General features: G+C 39.6%; 1 protein-coding gene across 1 annotated transcript; it reads right to left on the bottom strand.

Annotated features, from left to right (window-relative positions):
* Nucleotides 1–2288: 2288 nt before the first annotated feature.
* Nucleotides 2289–15540, bottom strand: LOC120316046 (estradiol 17-beta-dehydrogenase 11-like). Its single transcript, XM_039361192.1, has 7 exons — nucleotides 14978–15540; nucleotides 10321–10428; nucleotides 7986–8117; nucleotides 4827–4933; nucleotides 3427–3564; nucleotides 2686–2802; nucleotides 2289–2526 (listed from the first exon to the last, which is right to left on the bottom strand). Exons 1-7 carry the CDS (start codon nucleotides 15185–15187, stop codon nucleotides 2451–2453), a joined length of 888 nt encoding a protein of 295 aa, XP_039217126.1. The 5' UTR covers nucleotides 15188–15540; the 3' UTR covers nucleotides 2289–2450.
* Between the last annotated feature and the right edge of the window lie 207 nt (nucleotides 15541–15747).

Raw genomic sequence — 15747 nt, 5'->3', positions numbered from 1 at the left:
AAATAAAATGAAGGCCAGATGCTTAGGAAAGGTTTATTGATGAGCAGAACCAACAACAGCATGCAGTTCTGGGACAGCTGACAAAATGGAGTTGACAGTGGGTGGGCTTTTATAACTTCTGTGCAATGTGCCTGAGTGTGCCCTTTTGGTATTCTAATTATTGTTGTCTGAGTCCAATTGTGGCTGGGAGGTCATGCCTTGTCCTGGGAGTCGGATGGGGAACGTAGATTTTAGGAGTCTTTATTTTTCTAATCCCATCAGTTCAAGAGCTATGGCTGAAGGTGTTTTGTTTATGAATAGGGTGGTCAGTCTTTCTGAATGGATTACAAAATCTGCATTCCTAAAGATTAGCCCCTTCAGGTTTCTGCTTGAGGCTGTTTTCCTGGTAGTGGAGAGAAGTGAATGATTTGATCCTAGGAAAGCCTCCTTTGGGAGGGGTGCTGACTTCCTACAATATAAAACTATTGTATACCTCTTATTTCCAAATCTCTCCAACAATTCAGAAGATATTATGGCCAATGGTAAAGTTGCTGAGAAGCCCCCTCTCTCCTCCAAATCAACAAGAGACATATTCCTCTTAACCCCAGAGAAAGATCGTCCATCAGGCCCACCTTGAAAACGATGAAGTTGATCAAGGCAATCAGTTTCCTCCAGGACTGCCTGTCATTGAGAGGCTTCCACTTTTTCACATTAGCTCAGGGGTCTTCAAACTTGGCCCTTTTATGACTTGTGGACTTCAACTCCCAGAATTCCTCAGCCAGGCCCAATGGCTGAGGAATTCTGGGAGTTGAAGTCCACAAGTCATAAATAGGCCAAGTTTGAAGACCCCTACATTAGCCAATTGCAGTTGGTTGGTTATAATTCTTCATCCTGAGGAATCTCCACTAATAGGGAATTAATAGATTTGCTCCCTCTCCCAAGATAAATAATGGACTTCTGCTCTGCTCTCTTCTACCTTGTTGCAAGCTTGGAGAAAGGCTGGTAACAAGTAGGATGGGTGGAACTTAATATGGAAAGAATTTAGGAAAATGAACAGAGGAGCCAAATGCTGGGAGTAAAATGGCTACAATAAACACCAGTCTGTTTGGCCACACCCTATTTGTCAAGGCTGTTTAACTGGCTAACCAAAGATATGAGAATCACACATTTCAGATAAAGATAGGTAACATGAGGATGTAAACACAAAAGTCTTGAAATCTTTTAAGAGTGAATTCCTAAGAGGTTAATTAAGGCAGAGTTATTTTCAAACATCTCCTGAGCTGTGAAGCCTCTTTTCTCATAAATTAAAGTCCTCCTCTACCTTCTCACATTAATTCATCTCATTGCCAGGCCAAAGGGTTTGTCTACCTTGAAGCTGAGATAAGATTTCCTCAGCTGGGAAGGAAAATAGTCTTTATATTGCTAGATATTAATGAATTGAGGTTGTTTGATTCATCATTTGGGACCGAGAAAAAGACAGAAGCCTAGAACCAGAGGATTGTCTTGTGGAAAACAAAAGGACTCTTACGAATTCCAGAGGGTTTAGCAGCGAGAGTTATTGCGCAGGTTCAGAAGCAATAGCAACAAGCAATTCTGAACCCTGAGGGCGGGTGCTGACTTCAGTTTTATACTTTCCTTTTTTTCTCAGGAACAAAAGAATACACATTGAAATATACACTGTAATACATTAGGTTTGTTTCTCATGGGTATACAATGGAGAGTTTGCTACATACATTGTATCCAAGTGCAATGCGCATTAGGTTAGTCACATACTACTAACACAGCACTATTCCAGTAGTAATTATGCAGACACATCATTATTCTAGTGATTGTTCATCATTCCACATTAATTGGACCCGTCAGATCATAAGCAGGCAGAGGGCTGAAGAAGTAAGGGCGACTTCAGGGTGGGGCCATACATGCTGCTAAGCTAGAACATGATTTGTTTACTCTGGGTTTCAAGTTTTATAAAACAACTGTGATTTGATTCAATAAGCCACTCTTACTACAAGCTTACTTAATTACTGCTGTGAAAATAATTATCCAGGGATGTACACAATGATTCTTTGAGTGGTGAAAGATAGGAGTTATTCAGTCAGAGTCTGCTGAGTATTGACTATTTACAAATGGTTGGGTTTTTGGTGTTCTCTGAACGTGGTTGTTTTTCTGAACAAGCTTCATTGGCAGGCTGACTAATAAAACTCAAGAGAACATTTTGCACTTGGAACTAAAGTACTTTAAAATCAGTGGGTTTGAAGTTACATTTATGTCTTCTTTATATGTCAGGAAGAAATAAACTCTTCAGAGTGTTTATACTAGTACTTGAAAAAGTTATTTTAATATAGATTTGTGAAGAATAGTGGTTGGAATTTCTTTTGCAGGCTACGAAAGGCGTATTAAACAATGATATTAGACATGTGATTTCACATAACCTAAAATTTGGAAAGTTTGGGAAGATATGATACTTCGGGTCATTCTTGTTTCTTCACATCAAAACTGATATCCAGAATCTTTTCCAAAGCCACCAAAGCACGCTCAGGAAGAATTCTGGGGAAAAAAAAATACAGGAACATTAAACAAAAATCTCAAAACCTGCCTCAATGCAAGACCTTGATTTCACTGCTTATTTTTTGATATGCCACAACATGTATTTTAATTCTAATTGTCAGTGCAGAAGTTCATCCCGTAAGCACCCAGCATACATACATTTCCATCCAAGTGCACATTGTAACGGAGAATGGCATAACAATCTTCTTTTGATTGCAGAGTATCCCATCCATGAGCCTCCTTGCAACTGCCTCAGGTTTCAGAATAGGTACTGTTCTGGAATTGGAATTGTTGACGTTATTAATAGTGAGCTATTAATTCATTTTATTTTAAAAGAAGTGACTGCTGGGTCTTGTGGACTACAGTTATCAGTGATACTGATTCTATCTGCTCAGAAATGGTGGTGACAAATGAACACCACTTCCACTTTTGTAGCTGCCATAATAACTTATTTTTATTTATAGAAATATTTTTGGCCTTGGAAGCATTTATACAAAAGAGGGGGGTGAATTGGGGCTGGGGGGGGGGAAGGAGAGAGAATAGTAGTCCAGAGTCTAGTTCAGAAATCTGCCCACATAGTCCAGAAAAATAAAATTGGAAGATGGAAGGAAGAACCTTCCAGGCACAGTGGGGGAAAAGTTCAGGTTTTGACCCAGCTACTCTTTCCCATGGGAGCCCTTTTGGGAGAGACTCCAAAATATGCTCTCCAGATCCTGTTGGTTTCAAATGGTTAGCAATGTGCATGTAAACTAGTATTTCTCAACTTTGGCAATTTTAAGATAGCTGGACTTCAACTCCCAGAATTCCCCAGTCAGCATGTTGAAGTTGAAGTCCATATGTCTTAAAGTTGTCACGGTTGGGAAACTGTTCTATGCTACCTGGACCCATCTTGTTTCTTACCTCGACTGTGGGTTTTTTACAAACCCCGTGTTTACAAAAAATGGACACAAGCAGGTAGTCTTGATCCCATCTTTTCCCAAAGCAGATAATTCTTTGGTGAAGCCTTTGTGAAGCCCTAAAGCTGCAGACTTGCTTGAGCTAAACAGGAGAGGAGAATTAGGGGAGAAAATAATTTTATTTCTTCCATTAAAAAGAGTTAAAACCAATTAAAAACAGTAACAACAAAAAGCCAGGAAAGAATGCAATCAAACCTATACAGGCCCTTCATGAGCTCCACTTTCCCATAGGATTCCTAGGCCCAAAATTTTGAGGGTTTTCCAGATGAGCAACAGAATTGGGGCCAACCTCACCTCAGGGGAAATGATATTTCAAAAAGTGGGTCCCCCACCAAAAGAAAGTTGAAGACTACATGTATAAACAGAGAGCAAATTGCACTTCTAGCACTGAAGATGTTACCTAACTTTCATTCTAGAATAGAATAGAATAGAATAGAACCGAACCTTGGAGGTCTTCTAGTCCAACTCCCTGCTCATACAGGGCACCCTATACCAGGGGTAGGCAACCTTGGCTCTTTTATGACTCGCGGACTTCAACTCCCAGAATTCCTGAGACAGCCATGCTGAGGGGAAAGGGAGAGGTTTCCAAGCTGAGGCATGGTGACTGAGGAATTCTGGGAGTTGAAGTCCACGAGTCATAAAAGAGCCAAGGTTGCCTATCCCTGCCCTCTACCGTTTCAGACAAATGATTATCTGGATAATAAAACCTGCAAGAAAACAAGCAAGCTCAGAGAGCACCAAGGAGTCCCCAGTCTTCAGTTTCTAAATATGAATAACTCCCAACATTAACAGAAAAAGGCTAGTGAACTATTGCTATGGACACTAAAATGGTGCATAAAGATTATAGGCAGATGTTACTCATTGTTTTTATTTCCTCCTTGGAAACTGGATGTGGAAGCTGATTAAGAAAGGAGCAAAAAAAAAAAAGGGGGGGGGAGTAGTTTGGTGCAGTCTGAATCAGCTAAGAAATAAAGTTGGAGTTTGGGCAGGTTTCTCACAATGTTGGTTGTAAATTTGAATTGAGAATTATAGATTTTGGGTCTCTGTTGAAATAGTCCACCTTGGGTATTTGTACATAAACTAAATATTACAGTGAGTCTCCTGAGATTATTTTCAAAAGAAAAGCAAATGCGGGCGAATGCTAGACATTCTCACTAAGTGGGAAAACTTAAGATAGATTCAACAGAAATTCTTAATCAAATCCTAATTGATTCTAAAAAATTCCCTACACTCAGAAAAACTTTGGGAAGAGCAGGGTGGGCTGTACAGGTAGTCCTCAACTTAAGACCACAATTGAGCTCCACTACCTTTTGATTTTGATAGAAAAAACTCTCTCATACATACCAATAAGGCAATAGAAAAGGAACCGGCACAATCGCACCAGCTGATGCAACAGTGATAATATGACCATGGTTCTTTTTCATCATGGCAGGCAGGAAAGCTTTTATTGTCTGCGATTAAGATTCCACATGTGACCAAAAAGAAAAAAATACAATACCCCACATTGCCAGATGCTTACATTTCTGTATTTTTCATTCAGAAATACACACATTCTTAAAATGAATAATTTGAATGCAAGTTATTTATAATTAAATGATTTCTCCCTCTTCAATAATCATTGGAAGCAGTGGTGAACGTAACAGTGTCATATGTACTATGGTATATGTGATAACAGGAGCACTGATAAGTACATAGGAATTAACTTTCTTAAAATAAATTATTTTTTCATATGCAGTAATAGGACTGACTAGCACTGACGATGTTACTTAGTTTGGGTAATGAAACATCTGCAAGAAAACAACCAAGCTCAGAGAGCAACAAGAACCCCTCATTTCAACCTTCAGCTACAAATATTCTCCTTTATTAATAATAGGAAATATTTAGCCTCAGTCACATGCTATTTCTTTAAGAATCATTTATCTGGAATGATCTGGCTTTGAGGTTTAGTTATATTAGGTCTTCTCCAGGCCAAGTTCAGATTCGGTTTTTGCACAGATCCTATCTTGCCAACAGCAGTAAAGCCACATAATAATCTCAAGGTTAGAATAGTATACTGGAATCTTTGAGACAGCCCTCAATAAGAGACTGGATACAACAAAGTATGGCAATACAGATGATGAACAGGCCTTCAAGAGATATTATAGTACAGCTATGCTGAAATAGCAGTCCTGATTAAAGTTGCATTCAGGGCTAAATATAAGGTGCCCATTAGGGCAGGGGTGGGCAATTAATGTATTCAAGGGGCCACATGAGAAACTGGGACTGTTGTGCAGGGCTGAACCAATATGGTTGTGTCATGGTTCTGATAGATGAAACTCTTCAAAGAACTTTGAGGCATTATTTACCTTAAAGTATCTTTATTCGAGCAGCATAGCATCGGCATATACCTAAGCGAAACTAAAATCTGGATTCCCCTCCCCTTAGCACATAGTATTAAACACAATTCCCTCCTCTAACTAACTGTCATAAATCACATTCTCCAATTAGTTTGAAATGCAGGCTTTCCCTCCTGTTCTCCAACCTGCCATTTCTTATCTCTTATTTAAAAAGCCCTGAGTTCACACACTATTACAATATTGTTATGTCTAACTAACTCCCATCACATTCCTCCTCCTCCCCCAGTATCATCTAATTCTAAGAGTAAAGCATAAGAAAGAAAAAGGCTGCATCGCCATATGTTGTCAAAGCAAGAACATCCAATGTTAGCAGCGTTGACACATGCAGGCACGCATAGATAGATTGGAAAAAAAGCAATTGCCTTCAATATAAAAACAAGGCAGTTGTATTGCGTGCATGGTGTACAATTATTTATATTTGATTTCTAATTTCTGATTGACCTCATGCTGGCTGGACAGAGACAGCCAAAGGGTCGTATGTGGCCCAGGGGCCGTAAAATGCCCAAGTCTGCATTAAGGTGTATAAAGCTTTATGTGACTAGAGCCCAAATTATTTGCAGGACTTCTTATGCCTATACATGCTCCCTCATATGCTTAGATTTTTAAGAAGTCTATTTGTTAATCCCATTATGGACATGCCTAACACTACGGGACTTTCATTGAGGAAACTACTGTTAAAAAGGCCTGTTTGTTATAGAAGGATGCAATTAAAGGCAGTTTTTACTGAGACTTTTTAGAGAGTAAAATAAAAAAAGTTTGCCTGAGAGTTCTGGGACAAAGATTTAATATTTTTTTATTATATTAGCAAACTATATGTGCAGAATCACTAATGGGAGTGAACAGTATATACAGTTTTAAAACAAATAAGTACTGTTACTATTTGGGCTATCATATCTTAATATAATATCCATAATATAAACAAGTCATGGTTCTGATATGCAGGCATTTTGCATGATTTTTTTTTTAAATGAAGAAATTTGTATGTCTTAAATTTCTTAAAATTTCTCTAGTTAACCTCACTTTTCTATCATGGCCAAACTAGGAAAACAGTGGTTAATATATCTGGGGAAAAGAAAACCAGGAGATTAAAGAACAGCCTCAACTTGGCTTTATATCTTTCTTGTTCCAAAATTGTTAATTGTAGCTTTTGACTTCAGATAAAAATCAAAAGCCATAACCAAATATTCCTTATGCTTTTCCTTATTTTCTTTATTGCTTTTTAAAACAACTATACACGAATGCTCAGATTTCAATTGTACACTAGCTGATATAGACAGCCCACTCTTAATTAGCTGAGAAGTGAAATAAGGAAGTGAAATTTGTCCAAATCTAGGTTTGAATGCAATCCGGAAGATGGAAAGTAATTTTAGAGCTCTTATTGGATTGCATGCATTGGAAGTTGGTGAAGGCTACTCTCAATCTAGTTTAAATTTGGGATGACATTATGGAGTCTTCTTGAGTTGGTTCTTCCTTTGTGCTTCCTGTTCTCTGTTCCAGGCCAGTTATCATATTGGCAAATCTCAGTTTTATTGTATAGTTTTCTGCTGTCATATTTATGAAGCACTTAGCAGAAACTGGTTTTATCGACAGATGAGCATTCTAACCTTCCCCAATGACATTTTTAGTTAGGATTGTGCTTTAAGGGCCTGTAAGGTCAATTAAGCTTAAGCACCGTATCCCCAATATTAATTGAATAGTTAAAATTTAAGTTCTTAGTGATACCTACTGCCATGGTTCCGACAGATGAAACTCTTCAAAGAACTTCAAGGCATCGTTTTCCTTAAAGAATCTTTATTCAAGTTTCATGGCATTGGCACAAACATGGTCGAAGCCAAAATCTGACTTCCCTCCCCTCAGCACATAGATCAAAGCAGAATTCTCTCTTACAACTAACAGTCATAAATCACATTCTCCAATTAGCTTGAAATGCAGGCTTTCCCTCCTGTTCTCCAACCCGCCATTTCTTATCAGCTTTTAATTCAAAAGCCGAGTTCACGCCTTCCCCAGTATCATCTAATTCTAAGAATAAACCATAAGAAAGAAAAAGGCTGCATCTCCATATGTTGTCAAAGCAAGAACATCCAATGTTAGCAGCTTTGATACTTACCCAGTAATGAGCTAGAATGTTGATTTCATATATTTTTTGTATTTGCGTGTCCGGAATGGAAAGCAGATCTCCTGTTACTACTATACCGGCATTATTCATTAAAATAGTAACATCTCCAACATCTTTTTTAACCTTTAAAGTTAAGAAACAGAAATTATTAAACTGCACAGGTTAAACTTGGTTTTCTTCCTATGCTGCCATATAGGTCTTTGTACAGACTGAAAGGCACAGTAAAGACTGAACATTTTAAAAGAAAATTGCACATTTACAAATTCTAGATCAGGCTTGGCATTCTACAGATGTGCTGTATTTCAGTATGTTAGCACTCGAATTTGGGGAGCTGAAGTCTTGACATATTGGGATAGTCATGTAAGGCTGATTTAGAAGGCAAGTGACATAATCAACCCAGATATACAATGATTCTACAAAGAGGCTATTTCGGTAAAACCGAAGTGCTTTGTTTTTGTTTTAAAATTTTGTTGGCCACTGGCCAGAGTTGAACAGCAAAGTACACTTCAAATTAACAACCAAGTATTCACTAGGTCTCACTGACAAAAATGTGACCCTGAAAAGCAAACACAGGAGCATTTCTAGGTGAGATGGGCGGCAAACAAGATAAACAAACTAACAAATAAATAAATGTTCCATTTCTTTCTTCAAGAAGCAACGGGTGAGATAACTAGGGGAAAACTTAGCTGCAAAAATATCTACATGATGTGGACTCATCCCACGGCTGACAAGAATATAGAGGTAGTCCTTAACTTACAATGGCAATTGGAACTGGAATTTCCATCGCTAAGCCATATGGTTGGAAAGTACAACCCCATTGCTTAATGATGGCAATCTCTGCAGTGCTGGTTGCCTTCCATAGTTGTTAAGTCAGGGAACTTTCTTCCTGCCTGCTTCCCACAGTCAAAGTTAGTTGGGAAAAGAGCAGGAAGTTGCAAGTCCCAGGCCTGAAGATAGTCAAGAGGCTGCTTCTGGGTGATAGAGGGAGCGAAGGGGTGCACAGGAGTCCAGGGCAAGAGTTGAGGAGAGTGTGCAAGAGGCACAGGATGGGTTGGGGAAGTTGGTGAAGCTATGTGGGAGTGCACAGTGGCCAGCATTGTGAAAGTGCAGAGGGCCTGGAGGAGGGTGCCTAGGTAGGGGCGACTTACCCCAGCAAATAGTGATCTTGCCTGCCAGCTCCCTTACTGACTTTCTGGGGAAGCTGGCAGGGAAGGTTGGAAATGGCAATCACATGATTCTGGGGTGCTTGGCAACTGGCTATAAGTGCAAATGGCACATGTGTTACAAGCACATAATGATCCCACAATCATGGAGTTGCTGGGAGATCAGGAACTCCAAGAACCAGCTGTAACCACCATTTGTTCAGCGCCACAATTTGAAACAGTCACAGTAATCGCCGCTCATATTGATATATATTGATGATAAGTCTACTTATAAATAAAAAATATTATATTATTTGTAATATAAATATTTCTGTTTTTACCAACTTTTGGAGATTGTTAGGCTTGCCTGAAATTTTAAGAACAGTCTCACAAAAGGATTAAAGGCCTTCAAGCTCCCAATTTCCCCTTAACTTGGTTCTTGTTTGGGACAAAGGGGCATACTTTGAAAGACAGCACTTGATAGCATCTGTACATTCATTTTTTTATGGAGATTCTCAGTCATCCAGGTCATGGTTGTCCCAAAAGTGCTTTTTCAAGAGGCAACTGGACTTTCTTTGTCCTTCCTTGAAGATGTTTTGCTTCTCATCCAAGAACAGAGCAGAAGAATCTTCTTGGATGAGAAGTGAAATGTCTTCAAGGAAAAACAAAGTCCAATTGCCTTTTGAAAAAGCATCTTTGAGATCTACATCCGTTTCATTTTCTGAGACACTTTATGGGGACAACCGGGACCAAGAAGCCTTCCTCAAAGTAAAGCTTATGCTCCAGGCTGGCATTTTACTTTGCAGCATTGACTATTTTCTTTTTAATTAAAAACATTCATAAGGCAGGGGGTGAGGGTCATGGAAAGCGTTTGCAGGCACGATGGCAACCCTACTCTCCACACTATGGACAGCAAATCTAGCCTGTTTTGGAACTCTCCATTCACACAATATACATGGAATTTTGTACCCATCAGTAGGGTTTTTTATATTCATATATATCAATATATTAATTGTTACACAACAACAATTTTATTTGTTACACAATAACTATATCATACTGAATAGGGAAAAAACAGTTTCTAAGCTCATTAGAATGTGATAATCTTTTTTTTAACAGCTGGTTTTCAAAACTTTATAAAAAACAGGGAAACAATATGCTCATTTACTGTACAGAATTCTCACTTTCTCAGCCGCACTGTAGATTTCCTCTCTCAAACTGCAGTCCACCACATAAGGATATGCTTTGACTCCCAGCTTTCTGCATTCTTCAGCTGTTTCCTCTATGCCAGGCTACAAACAATAGAAAGGATAAATATTGTTCACTTCTTTGAGTTCTGCCAACAAAATATTACTGGGGTAAAGGTTACTACAGTGTGAGAATGATCATAGTTCCAGAATTTAAAGTTCATGTATAACCAAACCAATATAGATATTCTGAACAGTCATGGATTGGCTTCTCTAAAAGGATACTTCCTTCTACATGGACTAGACCTGCACTAGACTGTTAACCGAATCAATGTTAGAGCCATCTCCACTTTACTCTGTCCAATGAGTAGTCAGAACTAGTTGGCCATTTTGCATGTTCAGTTTTCACCAGGGGATTCATTGTGTCTTGCAAATAGAGACTGTAAGATAGAAGGATGATTTAGGATCATGCAATCTTAGTATGGTCATCTATAAAATCCTATACAAATGTATGGAGCATTGAGACTCATCCCAAGTCTCCACAGCAGATGTGCCTGACCTAAATAACCTCTACTGGAATGAACTGGCTCATCTCTTGTTAAATTCCAGGTAAGCTAATTTATTGCTCTAACCCACAGGTCGGCAACCTGAGGCTCCGGAGCCGCATGCGGCTCTTTGAGCCTTCCCCTGTGGCTCCCAGCCTCCTCTGCCTTTGCAGAGAGAGACAGAGACAGAGAGAGGCAATTGCGCTTCCCTGGTTCTCTCTCTCTCTCTCTCTCTCTCTCTCTCTGTGTGTGTGTGTGTGTGTGTGTGTTTTGTGTGTGTGTGTGTGTGTATGTGTAAAAGAGAGTGCACTCACATTGTTCTCCGAGGAGCTGAAAAGCTTTCTGGGCAGAGCTCCTCCCTTTGCTGCGTCTCAGCAGGAAGCAGGAAGGGCAGGAGAGAGCTAGCTAGCCCAGCTAGGCTGACTCAGGAATTCTGGGAGTTGAAGTCCATGAGTCATAAAAGAGACGAGGTTGCCTACCCCGGAGGTTGTTGGAGAACAATTTGAAGCTTGCCAGGTGAGCAGCAGATAGGAGGGGGGGGAGAAGGAGAGAGAGAGAAAGAGAGAGAGAGAGAGAGAGTGGGGGAAGAGGAGTGGCAGATCAAGGGCAGATAGAGAGGGAGGGAGAGAGAGACCCTTTTGACATCTAAAATGAAGATAACACTGCATATATCCTTTTTTTACCTGTGTGTGTATGTAATTTTATTCTCTTAAAGCATTCTCTCGGTGATCATTGTTTTAATAGTATGGATATTCCCAAGAGTCATATTTTTACTTTTATTTTTAATGTGTGTGTGTGTGTGTGTGTGTGTATATACACACACACACATACACAAACACTCTCTCTCTCTCTCTCTCTCTCACACACACACACACACACACACACACACACACCTATAATAAAGATAAAAAAGGATATATGCAGTGTTATCTTCATTTTAGATATCAAAAGGGTTTTGCAGCTCTCGGTGTTTTGTTTTTGGTGGGAAACGGGTTCAAGTGGCTCTTTGAGTGTTTTGGGTTGCCTACCCCTGCTCTAACCCATACATAAGAATCTAGTTAACTAAAGGTCAGCACTAAATTGGCACTAGATAAGAGTTTACAGAATTCAAGAGGGGTTGGATTTAGATCCTCTATGGGACGATAATGACTTCAGGCTGATTCCTCTTTTGACTCAGCCTCTATCTACTCTCCTCCTATGTCTTATTTCTATTTTGTAAATAGAAGGGGTGTCTACAGGAGAAAGAGTAAAAATATTAAGATGGCTTTGATTGCACAGTTATAGACATGATCTTGACTCCATTTGCTCCCCAGCAAACCACCTATATGTAAACTACATTTTCCATCTTGTATTTCATGTTTTATACAATATTTTCAGAGCTACAACAAAACAAGCAACTGACTACAAAATAAGCAGGCTTGCGGGGTGGGTGGCTGGGTGCTGCAGCGGTTGGTTTTAAGGATGAATGGGTGTGTATGTGCTGCAGCCCCCCCCCCCCTTATAGGTTTCAAAAGTCTTTTTTAAAGCAGTTCTTGTGTTTTTCCAACTTCTTCCCATCCTCTCATCCACTGATCAAGTGTCTGGGAAGTGGAGGGCAACTGAGGATATTCAGGTATTGGGCTGAACTCTTTTCCTGTGGCCACTCTGAAAGGTGTGTAGCTGGTGCTGCTGTGCACAGAATTATTGTACGCCACCTCCACAAAAGGGAGGAGATCAGTCCAGTTCATCTGTTGGTAAGAGATGTAGCATCTAAGATATTGCTCCACCATTTTGTTAGTGGCTTCTATGGCCCCATTGGTGGCCGGATGAAAAGCAGATGATAAACCTTGAAATGATCCAATTAAAGAAAACTTCTCCAAAACTTCGCTGTGAACTGCATCCCCCTGTCCGAAATTATTCGCTTAGGGGCGCCATGCAGCCGGTAGATATATTTCAGGAACAATTTGGTCAGTCGTTGGGTAGATGGGAGTCCTTTGCAGGCGAGAAATGAGCCTGCTTCAAGAACAGGTCTAGTACAGTCCTGATGACAGTATTTCCACTACTTTCAGGTAGGTCTACTAAAAAGTCCATAGCTATTTCTTCCCATGGTTGAGAAGGGTCTGCCATGGGTTGCAGTAACCCAGGGGTTTTCCCCGGGATTCTTTTCATTGTGGCACATACAGTACAACTTTTTACATAGTTTTCCACATCCTTTTTCAGTCCCAGCCACCAAAATTGCTGGCGGGTGAGGTGTAGGGTTTTCAAATATCCAAAGGGTCCAGCCTGTTTTACATCGTGGCTGTGTTTGAGGGCAGTAAGACGGAGAGCTTCTGGTAGATATAGCTTCCCCCCTTTGTAAGCAAAGCCATCCCTGCATGTTAGGGAGGCTTGATTATCTTTAAATCATTGGTCAATGAGGAGCTCTCATTTTATTTTCTTCACTCCAGGGTCATCAGGATTGGGGACCCTGCGAGGTGTAAATTGAGCGGCAGTTTGTGGATTGGGAATAATTGCCTCATTAACCTCTCGTTCGATTTTGTATTGGGGTAACCAGATAACGCATCAGCTAGGAAGTTCTTTCCTCCTGGTATGTACTTCAGAGTGAAATTGAAGTTGTTAAAGTACTGAGCCCACCATACTTGCTTTGGGGACAATTTGCAGGGAGTTTTCAGTGCTTCTAGATTTTTGTGATCTGTCCATACCTCAAATGGCACCTTGCTACCTTCTAGATAGTGTCGCCAGTTTAATAGTGCTCATCTAATCGCGAAGGCCTCTTTCTCCCAGATTGCCCATCTCCACTCGCTCTCAGTAAATTTCTTAGAGGTGTAGGCGCAGGGTTGCAGGACCCCATTTTTGTTCTTTTGCAGTAACACAGCTCCAACTGCCACATCGCTAGCATTGGCTTGAATCACAAAGGGTTCCCTGGGCAGGGGTGCTTTAGAATCGGTTCAGCAGGAAATAGTCTCTTTAAATTCTCAAAAGCCATTTGACAGCTCATTGTCCATGCTAGTGGTTGGCCTGGTCATGACCTCCTTTGCCTGTTTTGAGTAGTTCTGTAAGAGGTAGGGCAATCTCGGCAAAGGAGAGGATGAATTGACGATAAAAGTTGGCAAAACCTAGAAAGCTCTGGAGCTGTTTGCGAGTCTTTGGGGGCTGCCATTCGATTATAGCTTTCACCTTGGCTGGATCCATTTCAATAACCTCGTTGGAAATTCGGTAGCCAAGATAGTCAGCACCAAGCCCTTCCTTAATTTTAAAGTGGGGTTATATGTAGCTTTTGAGGAGTCTGTTGTAACTTTGAACAGTTAAATGACCAATCATATCTCAAGGATTACCTACATGTTTGTGAGATATTTTATCTCCCGTGTGTACATTTACTTGCAGCATTTTCATTGCTGCCTGCAGCAGTAGAATATAAAAACAATGCATACAATAATATATAAGAACGTCCTCCTCCAATGCAGAAACCTACAAATGTACATAAGAACAAACAGCAGCATTCCAGTCACTGCTGGGCTTCCAAGGCCTGTCTGAATGAAAGTATTTTCACAGCCTTGTGCAATTTCCGAGAAGAGGAGCTTGGGTGCACTTTATGTTTGAATGTAAATTCTTGATTTGCTTTAAAAAAAACAGTTGACAAACAAATGCAACAACAGGACACATTTGTAATTCTTGTAAAGAATTAAAATCAGGAATATAAGAATACCACATAAAACATTTTGCTGAATAAGAACAAAGGTTGCATTAGTACTGGATGAGCTGGTTCAAAGTCTTTATTGCATGTAGTAACAGAATAACAGAGATGGAAGGAGCTCAAACAGGAGATCCTATACCATTTCAGAAAGAGTAAACTGTCCTGAATACTAGATAAACATGTTTTATGGTGTTTATTTAAAGCTTTAAATAAAATGCTATTTCTGCAAATTACACACACTTGTTTCTACAAGCTGCTTACCTATTTTTCAAACATAACAGAAAGCATGCTGTATTTCCATTAGAACTTGTTCCACAGATATCTTCAGATCTTATTTCCAGGAATGTTTGTCAGCCTTTTGCTTGTTTTTCTTTCTGTCCGCCCCCCCTTTCTATCTTGTTAATTTGCTAATTCTAAAGTAAAATAATTGCCGTACCTTGTTTATGTCCCAGAGAACCAATCGGCTTCCATGTCTGGCAAATTCAAAGGCTGTTAATTTTCCGATGCCGCTTGCAGCTCCAGTGATAAGGACAATTTCACCTGCCACAGATTTCCTCTTCACAGGAATAAAACATTTCACCAAAGCTTCAATATAGCAATAGATTGCAAAGATCGAAAACCAGAGGAAATCAAATATTGGATGCATTCTTGCTTTCTTCTACAAATGTCAATTGAGAAACTGTCGGGAGGACTGTAGAATAAGTCTTGCAAAAAACTCCACCCTATGCAAATCCACTTATGAAATGAAGCAGAAGAAAAAATACATCTGCTCTTTAAACAAACCAGTATGTTGTGCTTCCAAATAATCCTTTTTCTTTTCAGCAGTTCTGACATTCAGAGAATTTTATGATAGGATACATGGTAATGTTATTCAATTTTTCCACTCCTTCTATTAAAAATACAGAACAGCTGCACAATAATTTTTGAATTAGAAGGAGTAGAAGCTGTTGAGTAAAGCCGAACAGTGATATATTTAGAATTAATAAAAGGAGTTGCTTTTTCACCCAGGGAATTGTAATAGAAGGAGGAAGGTGTTCTATATGTTCGTCATTCTGAGTCATTTCAAAAATAATAAAGCTGGGATATAAATAAAAACAAACAAACCAACAAACCAACAGTAGAACCTATTTGCACAAAATGGAGAGATGGCAGCTGTCTGTAAAACAGGATTAATCAAATGGAGAGAAGAAAATGTTAATATCAAGA

This window comes from Crotalus tigris, unplaced genomic scaffold, assembly GCF_016545835.1.
Source record: "Crotalus tigris isolate CLP2741 ecotype Arizona unplaced genomic scaffold, ASM1654583v1 scf7180000019218.882973, whole genome shotgun sequence".
In the NCBI taxonomy this organism is placed as follows: domain Eukaryota; kingdom Metazoa; phylum Chordata; class Lepidosauria; order Squamata; family Viperidae; genus Crotalus; species Crotalus tigris.
This window is presented reverse-complemented; position numbering and strand designations above follow the sequence as displayed.

Excerpts from the sequence above, each read along its gene's own strand:
- LOC120316046 (XM_039361192.1), bottom strand. The coding sequence starts at position 15,187 with ATGCATCCAATATTTGATTTCCTCTGGTTTTCGATCTTTGCAATCTAT. Across the intron at positions 8,118-10,320 it reads TCTACAGTGCGGCTGAGAAA|GTTAAAAAAGATGTTGGAGA; the intron begins GTGAGAATTCTG and ends TTAACTTTAAAG. Across the intron at positions 4,934-7,985 it reads ACATTCTAGCTCATTACTGG|ACAATAAAAGCTTTCCTGCC; the intron begins GTAAGTATCAAA and ends TCTTAATCGCAG.